The sequence below is a fragment of the Ambystoma mexicanum genome, chromosome 5q (genome assembly GCF_040938575.1).
Source record: "Ambystoma mexicanum isolate Mex_15411 chromosome 5q, UKY_AmexF1_1, whole genome shotgun sequence".
Taxonomy (NCBI): domain Eukaryota; kingdom Metazoa; phylum Chordata; class Amphibia; order Caudata; family Ambystomatidae; genus Ambystoma; species Ambystoma mexicanum.
This window is the reverse complement of record NC_090933.1, coordinates 1,257,681,249-1,257,696,362: the sequence shown is the minus strand read 5'-3', so window position 1 is coordinate 1,257,696,362 and position 15,114 is coordinate 1,257,681,249. Positions and strand designations below refer to the sequence as shown.

Below are 15,114 nucleotides of genomic sequence, written 5' to 3'. Positions count from 1 at the left end.
AAAAGTGTGTTTTAAGAAAAATAAATAAATTGCTATTTTTGAAAAAAAGCTTGTGTCATATGACATTATAATGATCATAAAACATATAAGAGAGGAATAACCAAGTAGGGATAGTGGGGAAGCAAGTGACCCTTTTAACATGATGCGTTGTTTGAATCAGTCTATTGGAGGGCTGTTTATGAGTGGTCGGTAAAAAAGTACCTCCAGTCTCTCTGAGTTATAATGTGGGGGGCAGCAGGACACCTGCTAGGGGGGGGACGACACCAAAGAATATTAAAAAGACACTGGCACATCTTGACAATAGACGAAGACCTCAGAAAATGGCTACCAGACAAACCTTGCCTGACCTACACCAAGGCCAAAACTCTCAAGACAATCAAAGGCCCTCTTTTATGGCACCAGCACCCAGAATAGATGACAATTGGCTCACAAGAACAAAACCCGTGGGTTTTTACAAATGCGGAACATGTTCAATGTGCAAACATGCCAGGAACACCAAGACAGTTGACTTCAGTGATACTGACGCACACGACATCAAACAGTTCATCAACTGTAAATCAAAATGTTATCTATGCCATAATGTGTGCGTTATCGAAAATACATCGGAAGCACTAAGAGGGAACTCGGAACCAGATTTCGAGAACACCTGAGCTCCCTGCATTCCAAAGACGCCAAATACCCACGGGCGCTTCACTGGCAAGAAAACCACCAGTGGGCCAACAAAGATGACCTCGCCCTCGTGGGACTAGGAACAATACTGGCAGATACCAGAGGAGGTGACAGGGAACTCCACCTGCGGCAGAGAGAAGCAAAACTGATCTGCAAATACAGAGGCGTAACCATTGGCCTCAACAGTGATCATGATTTCCACGTTTTCTTATGAAACAAACCGTCTCGTTTTGTGTCACTTGTTCATAATTCAACTCTTCTTTATCTGTACCACCCGATCAGCATCTAATTCATTCTGACCCTTCAGCCCCAAGTGCTAGACACTTGACCTTCAACTTTCATTTTACCTTGGTCATATGGCCAAATTTCTGGCCAACCACCCCTCTCCCACTGGTGGCATGGATTACCTGACCCCTCCATCCCTCAAATCACAACAACCGTGTGACTCCACACTTTTCATAAACCTTATCCCTTACCAGGGCTCATTTGGCCCCCACACGACCCTCTGACAAACTCAATGTCAGCAACAACGCCCAGTGGGCTCCGCAGCCTATTTCCCACAACAATTGTCGCTGTCCCACTCTTGAGCAACCCTGAACATTCCTTGTCACCAGCAGACGTGACTCAGTTGGATAATTTCCCCCCCCTCCCCCAGTCCACTACTACCCCGCGGGCAACTAATTTGCAAGCACCAAATTAACAAACCAAGACCTGCCTTGACCGAGGCCCATTAGACACTCCATTCCAATAAGTCCCTCCAGGGGACCCTATATATCCAATTTTTAACTACATTTCTAACTCCTCCCACCCCCCTTTTTCTTCCTGCCACTCCGGGCCGCACTTACTATCATGAATTGTTGTTGACCAAACAACGGCTGATATGCCCCCCCTCCTCCCCGATTGACACCTCAGAGCACCAATTGTCAGCCCATGCATCATGTACCACCAACCAATCAAATCATATCTCTGTTACCTTTCTCCAATCAGGAAGCATGTGTCTTAACCCGGATTGGAGCACACACTTCCTGACTGGAACCATTCGATGTGGACGCTGACATTCTTTCTCGGGTACGTCCTTCCCTTGTTGTTTCTCTACCTAGCCCAGCCCTTGGTCTGACCAGTTGGCACACAGGCACGCTGCCCTTGCTTCACGGCTCCTTGCCCTCATACTCCTACCAGCATAATGACCACATCACGGGGCATATGGTTCTCCCCGCACAACCAGCCCCAATTCTGCACGACCCTTCTGCATGCTTCCTAACGGGAAGACACCCCCAAGGTTCCCCCTGGGATCTCCTGATCTCCTGCTCTATCATGACTCAACACCCCCCAGCACGGGGCCACCTGCATGCACCGGACAAAGGATGACACCATTCCCCTCAGTACGCCGCTCTTCAGCACAGAGGCGCCCACCCGGGGCACCTCATGCGGGCGGACCATAGCCTCAGCCCGCCTTCTCAACCAACTTAGGACGCAGCTGGCAATTCGCCCTCATCTACACAGACCGCACCCCCTGCTCCAGCCTTTCCTGCCCCTCTGCAGGCTCAACCCCAGCCCTGCCTGCCCCTACACATTGCTCCACAACTGCCACTTGACACCCCGTCCAGGGATATTTGGCAATTGCTAACCATAGCTTCATCATCTTCTTTCTTCTAGATGAATGAGCCATTAAGCCTCAGTCCAGCACCCTATTCAGGTGACTATCCTACTTGCTCCATCATGAGCCAGCTCGAACACTTTTTTGTTAAGCACCAGCCCCACTGTGACCTTTCCTGCACTTACTCCATGGGCCTCAACCATGCATCTAACTCTCTCTCTCTCTCTCTCTCATTTCCTTTACCTTTTACCCGTTCTTCTATCCTTGGTACTGTGTGCATGAATCAATTAAATGTCCAAACAACTATGCCTTTATATGTATCATTGATGATGACCCAAGTTATTAACATGTCTTCCCGCTCTTTACCAACAGTCACCACCTACCACTCGCCACGTGTCCTAATTCAGGTATCATTTGTCCTGGGAGGATAGCTCGGCGGCAACGTGCTTGCCTTGGAAGCAAGACGACATGAAGCAATACAAGTTCGATCCCCGGGTCCGTGCTTAGAAACCACTGGGTATTTAAGCGCGTTATAAATGCGCAACTAAGACAAATAACCACGCAACTAATACAAACAATTCCTGTAACAGCGCCTCGATGCCCGCGGGCTGTGCGAGCGCTTTAAAAATGCAAATAAATAAATTCTGATCAACTCTTTTTATTAACCTATTATCGTCCATGCATTACTGTGACCAACCATTATTGACTTTAAAATGTTGTTTCCACCAGTGTTATGCCACTACACTGCTCACTCTCCAACACCACTCCTAACACCTCACCCCACACAGCCTTGATAAAGACTAGGGTCGAAACGCGCGTCTGCTTTTTTTGTTTCACCACTATGGCATAAGTGCCTCAATTGTTTTATTGTATCTGAACAATAAAAACCAATGTACAACACCAACAGACTGAACTGTGAATAATTATCTAAAGTACTGGACCACCAACCTACTGCCAGCGCCCAAAACTAACAAGGTTTTGTCACCACACTTAGTACTTCAACCTCTCAGGAACCCTGGAGTTTGGTTCCCAGACAACCATGTGCCAGGTTGCAGGCAAAAACCTTACCCCAGACTGAACGTTTGCACAGGGGACCAGTTTGTCCCAATTCCAAACCCTTTGAACACCAAGGGTGCACAATGCCACAGTCACCCTGTAAAAGAAGACCTCACTGGGAAGGGCAGCGGTAGAGCTGCATCACATGTACAGTCAGCCCAAGGGATTTCTATGTAAATGGCACAAGATTGGGGGAAAAAATATATATTTGGTAAACACATTCGGCAGGGAAACCCCGGAGGGCGGACCCAACCTGGAAAAACCAGATCTAAAACACATGACCAGCACTCTGGGGGACAGGGAGGAGGGAGACTGAGTACAAGCTGCTTGTCCTAGACAAATTGAAGCGGGTAGAACAACACTAGGTGATGGAATTACAGGGTGGTCAGCCATTCCAGCATCACACGGGGTGGAAGGGAAATTGATCTTAGCCCATGTACCAGTCACATGGCCACCCGTGCCCATCGGCAGGTGGCTGTGGGAAAGGGACACTGGATAAAGTGGCGTTCCTGGAAGGACCAATCGGATGGTAAATCGCTATGCTCCGGGGGGGTGACCAGGCGTCGGAGGATCCACCCCAGATCTTGAGAGGTCATCATCAAGCAGATGTTGTGTGAATATCATCTTTCCCACCAGATATCGGGTGTCTCGTGTCCCGTTGTCAATGTTGCTGACAGATTGCAGAGTATTAAAGTTCCAGCAGTCAGCGCACAAATTGCTAATTGTTCCGGGGTGGGCGCTGTATGCTAATGCCGACATATGCAGAGCTAGAACATTAAATGAAGGGAATAACGCTCCCTGGCCTACCAGAGGAGGCCCAGTTAACCTGGGATCAGCCGGTGATGATAGAGGAAGTGGCGGCAGCAATTAGGTCGTTGGCATCAGGGAAGGACACTCCAGATAATTTCACGGTATGCCGATTACCTCTGCGCTAGGATAAGCTTGGCCATACACTGAACCTCTCTATCCGCCAGGTCCCAGATCATCTGCATCTTACATAGATCACTCCCAGCAATGCTCTGTAGTGGGACTCCCCCATATTAATTCTCTAGATGTTGCGATTGCATTTCCACCTCGCCTAACTCCCACGTATCCCTTTTCAGTGACCGATGGAAGTTCCATGCCACCAATACCTTGAATGCATCCCATACTATTGAATCACTAGACACCGACCCCTCATTGATGGCAAAAAATCCATCGATTTGATTTGTTTATTTTTTTTTTTGTGCTGGAGGGAGGACACCACAGTAGCATCCAGTAACGAAGGGAGCCATCCTCCACTGTGGTCTAGGGCTTGGGGAGTCCCCCGCTTCCAGGGACACCTCCACCGGTGAATGATCAGACAATGTTCTCAGTGGATTTTGCATTAATCTACTCTCGCCAGCCATTCAGCAGGCAATAACCAAAGATCTATTCTGGACATCGTGTTGTCGACCGAGGAATAATGTTTTTTCCCTAGTCTCAGGGTAGCTATTTCTCATTACATCCACCAGTCTCAGCTGGGACATGACTTGTTGTAACATTTGCGCTGCACTGGTAAGACCGCGCAAGGTGGTAGTCGAACGGTCCTTTATGACTTCGACATGAAGAATTGTATTAAAGTCGCCTCCCCATATAATGGGGGCATTGCATCCGGGGCTCGCACTTGCACAATTGGCTCAGACAGCTGACCATGAAATGATGGGTCATAAACATTTGGACCATAGGTGTTCACCAGCCCCAACATGTTCCCAGCATTCCCTTCCCCATACCAACACATCTCCCTGCTGGGTCGATGTAATGCTTGTCAACTTGAAATGCCAGTGACTGATGATCCAAGGTAAGGACTTCACCCGCCTGGGATGAATGTGCTTCCGTGGCGATAGTGTAATCAAAGCTTCTATATAAGCTGTGGCTTCAGCTGGACTGTTAGAGTGCCCGTCCTCCGTGTTGTATTTGTGGCTTGGCAGGGAGCATTGGGGTATATTAAATCTGCCTAGCCCGCAGCATCCTCTTAACCGGGTCATATGATCTACTCCACACCTGCACCCCAGCCTCAAAATCTGGATATATATGGATATTACTGGCCTCATAACGGAGTGTTCCCTGCTCTCTATACCTTTTCAAGACGTGGTTTCTGGCTCTATATTTGAGCAGCCTCACAATGATTGTGTGCTGCGGACCCCGGGTTTCGGCACAGGAACCAGGCACAGTGAGTACGCTGGAGCAGAAATCTCGCCGGAAATGTCGCACCAAAGAGGTTTTGGACCAGCTCTTCTACAAATGGTTCCATGGTCTCCTTACAGGCTTTCTCGGGCGCTCCAACTATCCGCACATTATTGCATCGTGAGTGTGACCCTAAGGTCATCACATTTGATACAAATTGGGGCTACTTCCGCCCTCAATTCAGCAATTGCCCCGTCATGCTGCCCTACTGTGTCTTCCACCTCCACAATCCTGGTCTCTGCTTCCGTGATGATGATGATGATGCTGCTGCTTTCTTTAGCCAATTAGAATTTCAATTGGCAAATATTTGGCACTATACCGTCCAACTTGACGTTGACAGACATGAAAACGCTTTGCATCGCCGCTATCAGCTGATCCGCACGCGGTTCGGCCGCCATCACACTCGGGCCGCCATTATCTTTTAGGACTTCTGACCCTGGGTTCTTCGCAGGAGTATTTGGTTGGAGTACATAGGGCCGTGTTTCTTCCTTGCATCTTTCATCTTATTGCCCCCTTGGTGCCATGCTGTAAATCTCACCACCAATACAGTACCTTTTTAATGGTCACCACCCTAACTCGTGCTACTTCTCCCAAACCAGTCCTGAAGGCTGCTCTGTTCAATTACAGCTGCCCAAACCTCCCCTTGGCTCACAGTCCCTTTGCACCACGGTGCAGTGGCCACAGGAGCAATCACCCGTTGAGCTGCCACATGAGGCGTTACGTGGGGGAGGGCAGCCACCGGGGCACACAGTCCACTGCACACGGGCTTCGCAGCTCCTCCCCTCAACAGGCTGCACTTCGCGGCGGCTTGCAGTTGTAGCACGCCCTGAGTGACCCGCTGTTTTATCCAGGCAGCGTCACTCCTCACCGCCCCTATATACCCGCCTACTGCTGCTTGCAGTGTCGGATCGGCCTGGTTCTGTTATGCCAAGCACCCTCCACCACCACTTTGTGGTCTTTGGCACCAAATCAGCAGCACCAAACAGAATTTTACACACCTTGGACGCCATCATCGTTGCTGCTTAGCATTTCCCCCTCCCGGCCCCCACATTTCAGCTTCTTACTGGATTCCCTGGACCTGTTTGTTGCATCGACTTCTTCATCGGGCTGGCGTTTGCTGGTTCATCTGTGTGGTGGGGTGTGGGCACCTGTGTCTGGCTTGGGTGTCGGATCCCTGGCAGTTGGGTCGAGCCCACTTAGCTCCAGACTTTCGCGGACAGCGCAGTGTTCGCCAGGCTGCTCAGAGTCAGACGCCTGCTGTGTTGGGCTGCTTCTTGACTCCGCATTCGAGGAGGCGGTCCCCTCTGGTAGTTTGTTTGTGGAGGGGATGGAATAAGCAGGAGAGCGGTTTAGGGTGCTGACACCCCGATAAGAAATTCCTGCCAACATGGGAGAAAAGTGGGGGCAGATGGGGGGAGCAGTTCCAAGAGAGGGTTCGTGAGGTAAACACCACCCCCTAAAAAACAGTCTTTCCTGCTCATTGAAGGCCACTGCAAAAAAAAAGTATATTCGCCCTTCAACATGAGGGATTTTGACATGGAACCGAAAAACCAGTTCTTCTTCAAATTCATTTTCCTTCTCTCTCCCTCCTCCCCCAAAATAGATAATATGATCTCCCACTACTTATGTTGTTTTATGCTGATCGGAGCGGATAGGTCGAGCAAGATTCATTTTAACTCTTATGTGACTTTACTTTCAGGGCAGCCTCTTTTTAGCTGCTAGTTGCTGAGCAAGGAGGTGGAATTTGAGCTACAGACTTTGTGGAGTCCCTCGAAGATGGTTATGATATATAGAATCTCCAATTTGTGCTCAATTAAGAAATGGAGGACATGCTCAATGTAGCATCGACTACATGGTGGGCTCTTAATTTTGGGTGAGCAAACACGTGTGTGGGCATTGAGGAATAAAGTAATTTTGTACAGAATAATTTTCTGTTGGAATATTTATTCAGCTTTTTTTAAAGGTAAAGTACAGTAAGTACGCAAAGACTTTAGGTCAACGAGGAATTCAATCTCAGAGATCGAGGCTATCACCGATTTGGCACACAGTTACAAAATCCTGAGCAATGCAGAAACCTCAATGCCACAAACAATAGTGTTTTCTTTTCCGATTTCCATTTTGGTGTTCTGGTTTTTGGGTCTAGGAGGGCCTTCGTCTCCCTGACCTTCTATACCATACATGGCTTCAGAACGGAGTAAAATGGAAATCGATGGAGGGTTAGAAACCCCCTTGATTTCATGAATACTCCGCTATTCTGGTTCCCAAAAGGATCTTCTTTTGGACTGCATTCAAATATTTGATGTGGGAGGGTTGCACTAATGGCATGGCAGTTGCTGTAGACTTGTACCTTCGTATGTGTGTGTTTTTACACAGATGGAGTGAGTGTGGCATTGGTGACTATCTGAGCTGGAAGCACTCGTGGACATACACACGAATGCTGTTAGATCAGTGATTGATTACCACGTGCCTTTCAAGCGAGGCATTTCAGCTCTAGCTAAACCCTTGGGCTATCAACTTGAAATTACGCATCTCTCTGCATGAGGGTTATGCAGAGACTGTAAATGTTTGACTGCTGATGCACCTGACTGCTCTGCGCACTGGTCACCCTCTGAACTTGGGCTTGGGCTCCTGCATGTCCAGTTGCCCTTCACTGCCTCCGGGCTCCCCAGCACTTAAGGGTCTGTATCTGCAACCCTACAGTCCCTTCTCTCTGCACTTATGAGCCACCCGCTGGCTGCACTAGAGTTAACTGCACAGTTCTAACCAGGGAGCAAAATGGCTTGTATGTTCTGTGGGGAAACCTGAGCCGAGAAGGCAACAGGTTATAATAAGAAGGAAATGAAGCCGGATGGATGTTTTGGGGTTTAATGGAAGGAGGCTGGTGGTTATGGGGCGCTGTTGAACCTTTTACGCACCTTGCCGCTGACACTTGTATAGGCCGGGAGGATAGCTCGGGAGCAGCGCGTCTGTCTTGGAAGAAAGACCACGCAGAGCAACATAGGTTTGAATCCCGGTACCTTGAGCGTGTTATAAAATAAATTCATGCACCTTGCTAGGGATTTGGACTCATTGTGCAACTCTCGGTTGAGATTGGGTTAAATTACGGGAACTATTGATAATATACGATCTCTGGTGTCCATGCCCCCACCCTTCATCCTACCTGTACTAATAAGCAATTCATCATATTGTAGATGCAATGACAGTGTACTTTGTTTGCAAACAATTTAATGGAAATGCCATAACGTTCTGTTATTTCTTTTCCGTGAGTAGCCATGGCTGCCCCTACAGAAGTGAAGACCAAGCGCATTCTTGTAACTGGTGGATCTGGACTTGTGGGGAAAGCCATCGAGAGAGTGGTGGCTGATGGCGAAGGCAGGCCAGACGAGGAGTGGATCTTCCTTTCCTCTAAGGACGCTGATCTAACGTGAGTGATTTCATGGTCTGCTTCTTTGCAGCTGTGGGTTGATGGATAATTCTGTGTGTCTTTCTCCAGCATGCTGGTTAAGTCTGGGTGTGTACTTCAACCACATGTATGGCAATAGGTTTCCATTCAAACAGAAATATTTTCCTACTATATTCTTAACTGCTCCACGCATTACACTAAATCTGGTTGGTTGTTGTTGATGCACCTTGCAAGTGTTACTGTTCAGCCCAATAGAAACCCTTATGTTTTCACGTATGGAACAGAGTGAAAACCTGAATGGCAACATAATTTCTGCCTTTTGTTAACCTCGCTTTTGCACAGAAAGCTGAAATTCTAAAGACAAACCATGTATCTATGGTCTGTGTGAGTTGTGACATTTAGAAAAGCGTTTGTGCAGACGTAAGTGAGCAAAGAACTTGCACTTTTATGGTTGCAGAAGCTCACATGGATCTGTTTGCACAAGCAGTAGAAATTAGGACAATTGCTACCGGGTGCAGTACATGGTGTAGTTACTTTGGTGTTGCTATGCAGTGACACATGAACCGCTGGTGCTCGCACCAAAGGTTCTCCACATTGCTGAGCCTCAGACAGCTGGTGAATAGTTTTCACTGGTGCTCCCGAAGGACAGTTGCCAACTAGTCTAGGGGGAAGCTATTCAGTCTAGCCACTAAGTTGATCACCTTGAAAAGAAGGGTTCTAAAGCAGGATTTGCCCCTTGATCAAAACAATGTGTTTCTTTGCAATCACTTTATCTTTTTGTGCCGTAAATTGCAATTGGAATGTATAAACCTGCAACTGTATAGTATGTTGTCTATATTTTTTCTATTCTGTCTGCCGCCGACCTCACAAGCACCATCTTGTCCTGGTTTGTCTTGTCCGGTCTGAACTGGACTCCACACTGGTTGTATGCAAAGAATTGTCTGTTTAATATGCTGCTACTGTGGTATGTATCCTATAAAGCCTGTCCCTGATCTTTTGAAGAAACCGTCCCTGGATGCTTCGGTGTTATTTCCGTCCCATTTCTTTTCTTCTGTTCTTTATGAAGCTGCTGGAGTCCCTGATGGCCCCCTCTTCTCTTCTTTTCTTGAAACATCTAAACTCTTTCACCCGTTTCAGTCCGGTTTTCGGCCACGGCGAGAGACCAAGAGTGTCCTGGTGTCTGTGGTAAATAACCTGACCATGCTAGTGGACCGGGGTGGAGTGGGTGCCCTGATTCTACTAGATTGATCTACAGCTTTCCACACGGTCAACCTTTCGGCACCCGTCCTTGCTTTGTTTGCCTCATTCTTAACGGACAGGAGTCAACTGCTTTCTCTACCTCCTGTGCATTGTCCTGTAGTGTTCTGCATAGCTCTGCTTTGTCCCCCATGCTCTTTAATATCTATATTCAACCGCTGGTTCGCTTCATCCACTCGTACAGCTGTTGCTATTATTCCTATGCCAAATCAGATCCTGGTCCGACTAGATCGTGATCAGGCTGCAGCATCCCTTGAACTATGCAAGTGTCTGTGGGAAACTGGCTGAGTACGAACTGGCTTAAACTGAATGGGAACAACTGGTGATGGGTTCTTCTACTACTGCTTCTATGTGGACACCTTCCTTCTGGCTCCCCGCCCTGGGTGATCTTCCTATCCCTGTGACAGTGGTTAGGAATTTAGGGGTTCTTCTGCCATCTTCTTTATCGATGACACTGCAAGTGAGCGCTGTGTGCAAGACTGGACATTTTCTTCTTAGAGTGCTTCGGTAAGTACTCCCTTTTCTGCCCAATCACCTTCAGCCTCTGCTGGTAACGTCGCTAATTGCCAGTCGCATTGATTATTGCAACACGCTCTACTTGACTCAACCTATGGGTTCCCTTCACCGCCTGCAACTGCTACAAAACCTAGCAGCTAGGGTGGCTAACAATTCACACTATGGATCTCACATCAGTCCTGTGCTGTGGGCCCTCCACTGTCTTTTGGTAGACCAGAGGATTAAGTTCAAATCCATGTGGCTGGTTCGCCCGGCCTATCATCGGAAGCTCCCATTACAGCGAGAAAGAGGAGCGGGGGGACGCCCCCACAACCCGCATTCCCCTTGTTCGCTATAATGGAACCATATTGCCTAGTTTGAATTTTTGGTTGTACGATCATTTCGTACAGCCTAACTTCGGTCAACTAGGCCATACAGTAATTTTATTTTCAGTCAAATTGGATAATTCAGTGGGATTCACTGTAGCACGTGTGTGAATGATTGCGATGTCCGTGATTTACCACGACGTTGTGGGCTTGGGAGTAGATCCCCGACCCAGGCCGCAGCAGAGTGAGTTCCCGCATATGGCACTGAGCTGTAGCCCATGGGGAAGGAGTGGACCACTGCAGGAGTGCCCTGTGAGCTGTGACTGAGGCGGTGGCACTGCATCGATTGGCTGGCACTGCTGGCTAGGTTAATTTTGGGTGGGTGCCAGTGCTACGGAGAAGGTGTGTGGTACTGCCAGGGAGCTGTCTATGTCCAGGTTGTGCGACCAGACGGGGTGATGAGCCTGCCCATGCGGCTGACACCCCGCCTAGAGCCCTGACCGCAGGGGAGCGTGTGGAGTGCCGGTAGGGGTCTTTTGAGCTGGCCCCGGCGCAGGGGACTACGACGCAGTATTTCTGTGGCCTGCGGATGAGCAGCTGGGTTTGCCCACATTGGAGTGACTGGCCGCATTTGTGCTGTTGCCGTCTGGTGGCGGATCTTCCCCATTGCTGAGAGTTGACGTGTCTCTGGATTCCACAGGGTTACGGTGGCGCCAGAGCCTCGTGGACTGCCAGTAGGGGATCCCTTAGCTGGGCCCCAAGTTGGAGGTGCAGTTGTAGGGGAGTGGTACTGTCATCGAGGGGCGAACACTTCATAACCACGTCAGGACTTGAGGTGGGGGGGGTTGTTGCCCCATGTGAGCCTGACGTGCTGTGTGAGGTTGTGGGAAGTGGGTGCCACTGGGCCTGCGGGTGCCGGTGATGAGTGGAACCTGGAAGGGGGCCGCCACTTGGTCTTTTGGCTCTACAACAGTATAGGAGGAGGGCGCCCATGGCTGCCAAGGAGGATTTGGGCTTCCCCACAGTTGTAGCCGGCTGGATGCCCGCGCTTCCTTCTACCAAAGATATTAAGGACATTCTACAGGAAATCAAGGTTCTGATGGGGGGGGGCATTCAGGCCTACATCACGGACTTGAGTGGGAGGGTAGAAGTGTTTGAGGAAAAATTCAAAGGGATGGAGAACAATAACCTCCGGGCTGACCTATTTGATGTGTAGTACGAGCCGAAGATGACAGTCATGGAGCTGCGGAGGAGGAGTTTCGCTTTAAGCTGGATAACCTCAAAAATGGGGAATGGAGGAATAGAGTGTGTTTGGCCTAAAGGAGTGGAAGGGAGAATCCCCCCAATGATGTCTGGAGGAAAATGGAAGTAATTGTGAATTCTCTGTTTGCAGATGTCGGAGGGGTGGGGTTTTTGGGGGGGGGGGGTCAGAAGGGAGTGTGAGATCGAAATGGCCCACCGGACTGGTATCCTGAGAGTGAAAGGCCCCAGGTCGGTGGTTGTAAAATTCCTCCGCCTTATGGTGATAAGGCAGAGTTGCTGGAAAAGGCCAACGCGATATTGAATTTGACAGGGATACTGCAGATATACCAGGACCTTTTCCAATCTCACCCTATCCCATAGTGGCATTGCTTTCGGAGAGTGGTCTGCGGTACAGATGGTCCTACCCGTTTGCTATGGGCTTTGAAGGTATTGGAGTTGATTATCTGGTGAACATGGGGGGCGCAGGTGCTGAGACACCTTTCGGAGAGAGAAAATGAGGGAGGTCCGTAGAATGTAGAAGTGGGTGAAGAAAAGGGACTTTAGCAGCGCAATAGTTTCCAGAGGGGTAAGTACCTGTTATTGAATACCCTATCACCAGTAACGTGAAACGGACCAGTGTTAGCTTAAAACTTCTGTGGTTTGTTGACAGAGGTCATGTGGTGGTGGAGGGATACTGCGACTTGAGTGAAGAGCTTTGGGGTATGAGGCATGGTTACATTATTGCAAGGGGTTTTACACGTGTTCCGGACGGGAGCAAGTGGCCCATCTCAGAATGGGCGTCTCAGGTTGTATTTGGGGTTTGGTTTGGGGAGGATAGATGTGAGGGGGGTGCTGTATGGCTTTCAATGGTTTCACAAACTGTTGCTCATTGTGTCGCTTTGGTCTGTGTGGGAGTGGGGTCCTCTTGTTGGATATGGCGGGGGTAGAGTTGGTTCAGGGGCGGAGTGATTGTCTGCTGTTGGAAACAGTGAATGTTATGTGGGGGAACTCGCCCACCAACCGCTTCCTGATAGCCAGAGAATTCCAGAGGATGGGTCTGGATGTCTTGATGAATCCAGAGACAAGTATGGTGACTGGGGCATAACGGCGGATGTCCAGCGGGCAGATTGTGCATGCTTTTTGGGTATCGAGGGAGGCAAAGAAAGGAGGGTGGGCATCATGTTGCATAAGAGATTGGGGATGGGTGACTTGAAAGTGTGGAGGGAAGAAAGCGGCTAAGCACTTGTGGTGTTGTGCACCATTGGGGGTGTGGGGGGGAATGGATGACCTTGGCCACAGTGTACTGCCCGAATCGGGGGCAGTTGGAGTTTTTCAGGAGCGTTTTGGTGTGGGTATTGGTGGAAAGTGGGGTGGGGGGGCGCTGATATTGAGGTTTTTTTTCAATATGTGGGCTGATCCTGAGATGGACGGATGCGCTGAGGATAAAGCGGATGGAAGGAGTCGTCCACCTCCGGTACGGGAGGGTCTCCGTGAGCTCCTCGCTGCACAGGCATCATTGGATGCATGGAGGACACGACACTTGGAGGAGAGGGGTTTTACGTTTTATTCTGCACCACATGGGACATATACCTCTATTGATTACGTCTGCGTGTGCAGGGAGATGTGGGGGAGGGGCCTTCCTGTGATCTGGTCCTGATTGGTTGATTTGGCCACGATATGGTAGTTATGCAGTTTGTCACGGCAGGCGTCCGCACACAAGACTCTCATGGCGGTGCAATGATTAATTGTGGAAGGAGGCAGTTTTTCTATCTGAAATGAGGGAAGCATCCCAGTTTTTCAGAGGAATGACAACAGGAGTGGTCGACCTGTACAGTGTGGGAGGTGGCGAAGGTGACTTGCAGAGGTCTGCTCCTCTGGGATGGGTCTAATAAGAGGAGGGCGGGGTTATTGTTGTAGGACATATTACAGGGCGAAATCACGACATTGGAGAACAAGATACAGATGGGCGCTGGAGCGGGAGGACCTCATAACGGAAGTTGGGGGGTGGAGAGGAGAGTTATTGTCCTTGGAGATGGGGGGAAAACTGTGCAGGACCTACAATTCTTGCACCAGAAATATTATGAAAAAGGTAATAAATCCGATGTGCTTTTAGTGGACAGATTGAGGAGGTTCAGGATGCCCAGGGAATCCTGGTTCATGACCTGGTTGACATTGGTGACTGTTTTATGAGCAACTATATAAATTCTCCTCGCCATTAGACTACTGCAGGCAGGAAAGGCCCTGAGGGGTGGGGGGCATGGCTATTCCATGGGCTTTTACAAATCATTTGCAGATTTGCTGGTCCCTCATACAGCAAGGCTGTTCAACGTTATGGAGACTGGTAAGGCACCCAGAACTTTTTGCCAGGCTCGGATTTCAGTATTGCCCAAGAAGGGGAAGGATTCCTGATTGTGTGCATTGTATCGACCCATTTCCCTCCTTGATGCTGATGGCAAGATATTCACCAGGGTCCTGGCTTCTCGGTTTGAGGGGTTGATGCTGCGATTGGTCCATTCGGACCAATTTGGGGTCCTCATCAGCGGGCAGGCGGCAGATAACCTGCAGAAGACATTGCACCTTATGGATGCAGGCAGGGGAAAGGGAGATAGTCTGACCCTTTTGGCCTTGGATGCCGTAAAAGCCTTTGACAGGGTCAATTGAGCCTTCCTGTACGCGGTCCTTTGGAAATATGTAGTGGGATCTAACGTTGTCAATGTTATCACTGCGGTGTACGCAGACCCCAGAGCCCAGGTAGCAGTAAATGGTATGTTTTCACGTGAGTTTGGCCTCTGCAGAAGGACTAGACAAGGTTGCCCCTTTTGCCTCTGCTGTTTGCCTTGTATTTCCTTGGAGCCATTGGTCGA

General features: G+C 49.3%; 1 protein-coding gene across 1 annotated transcript in view; it reads left to right on the top strand.

The window, feature by feature from the left end:
• Positions 1–15,114, top strand: part of GFUS (GDP-L-fucose synthase) — a 153,532-nt gene that overhangs the window by 4,926 nt on the left and 133,492 nt on the right. Inside the window, exon 2 of the mRNA XM_069621769.1 lies at positions 8,798–8,951. Within this exon, the coding sequence (XP_069477870.1) occupies positions 8,800–8,951 (152 nt within the window). The 5' untranslated portion in view covers positions 8,798–8,799. The remainder of the gene's footprint in view (positions 1–8,797; positions 8,952–15,114) is intronic.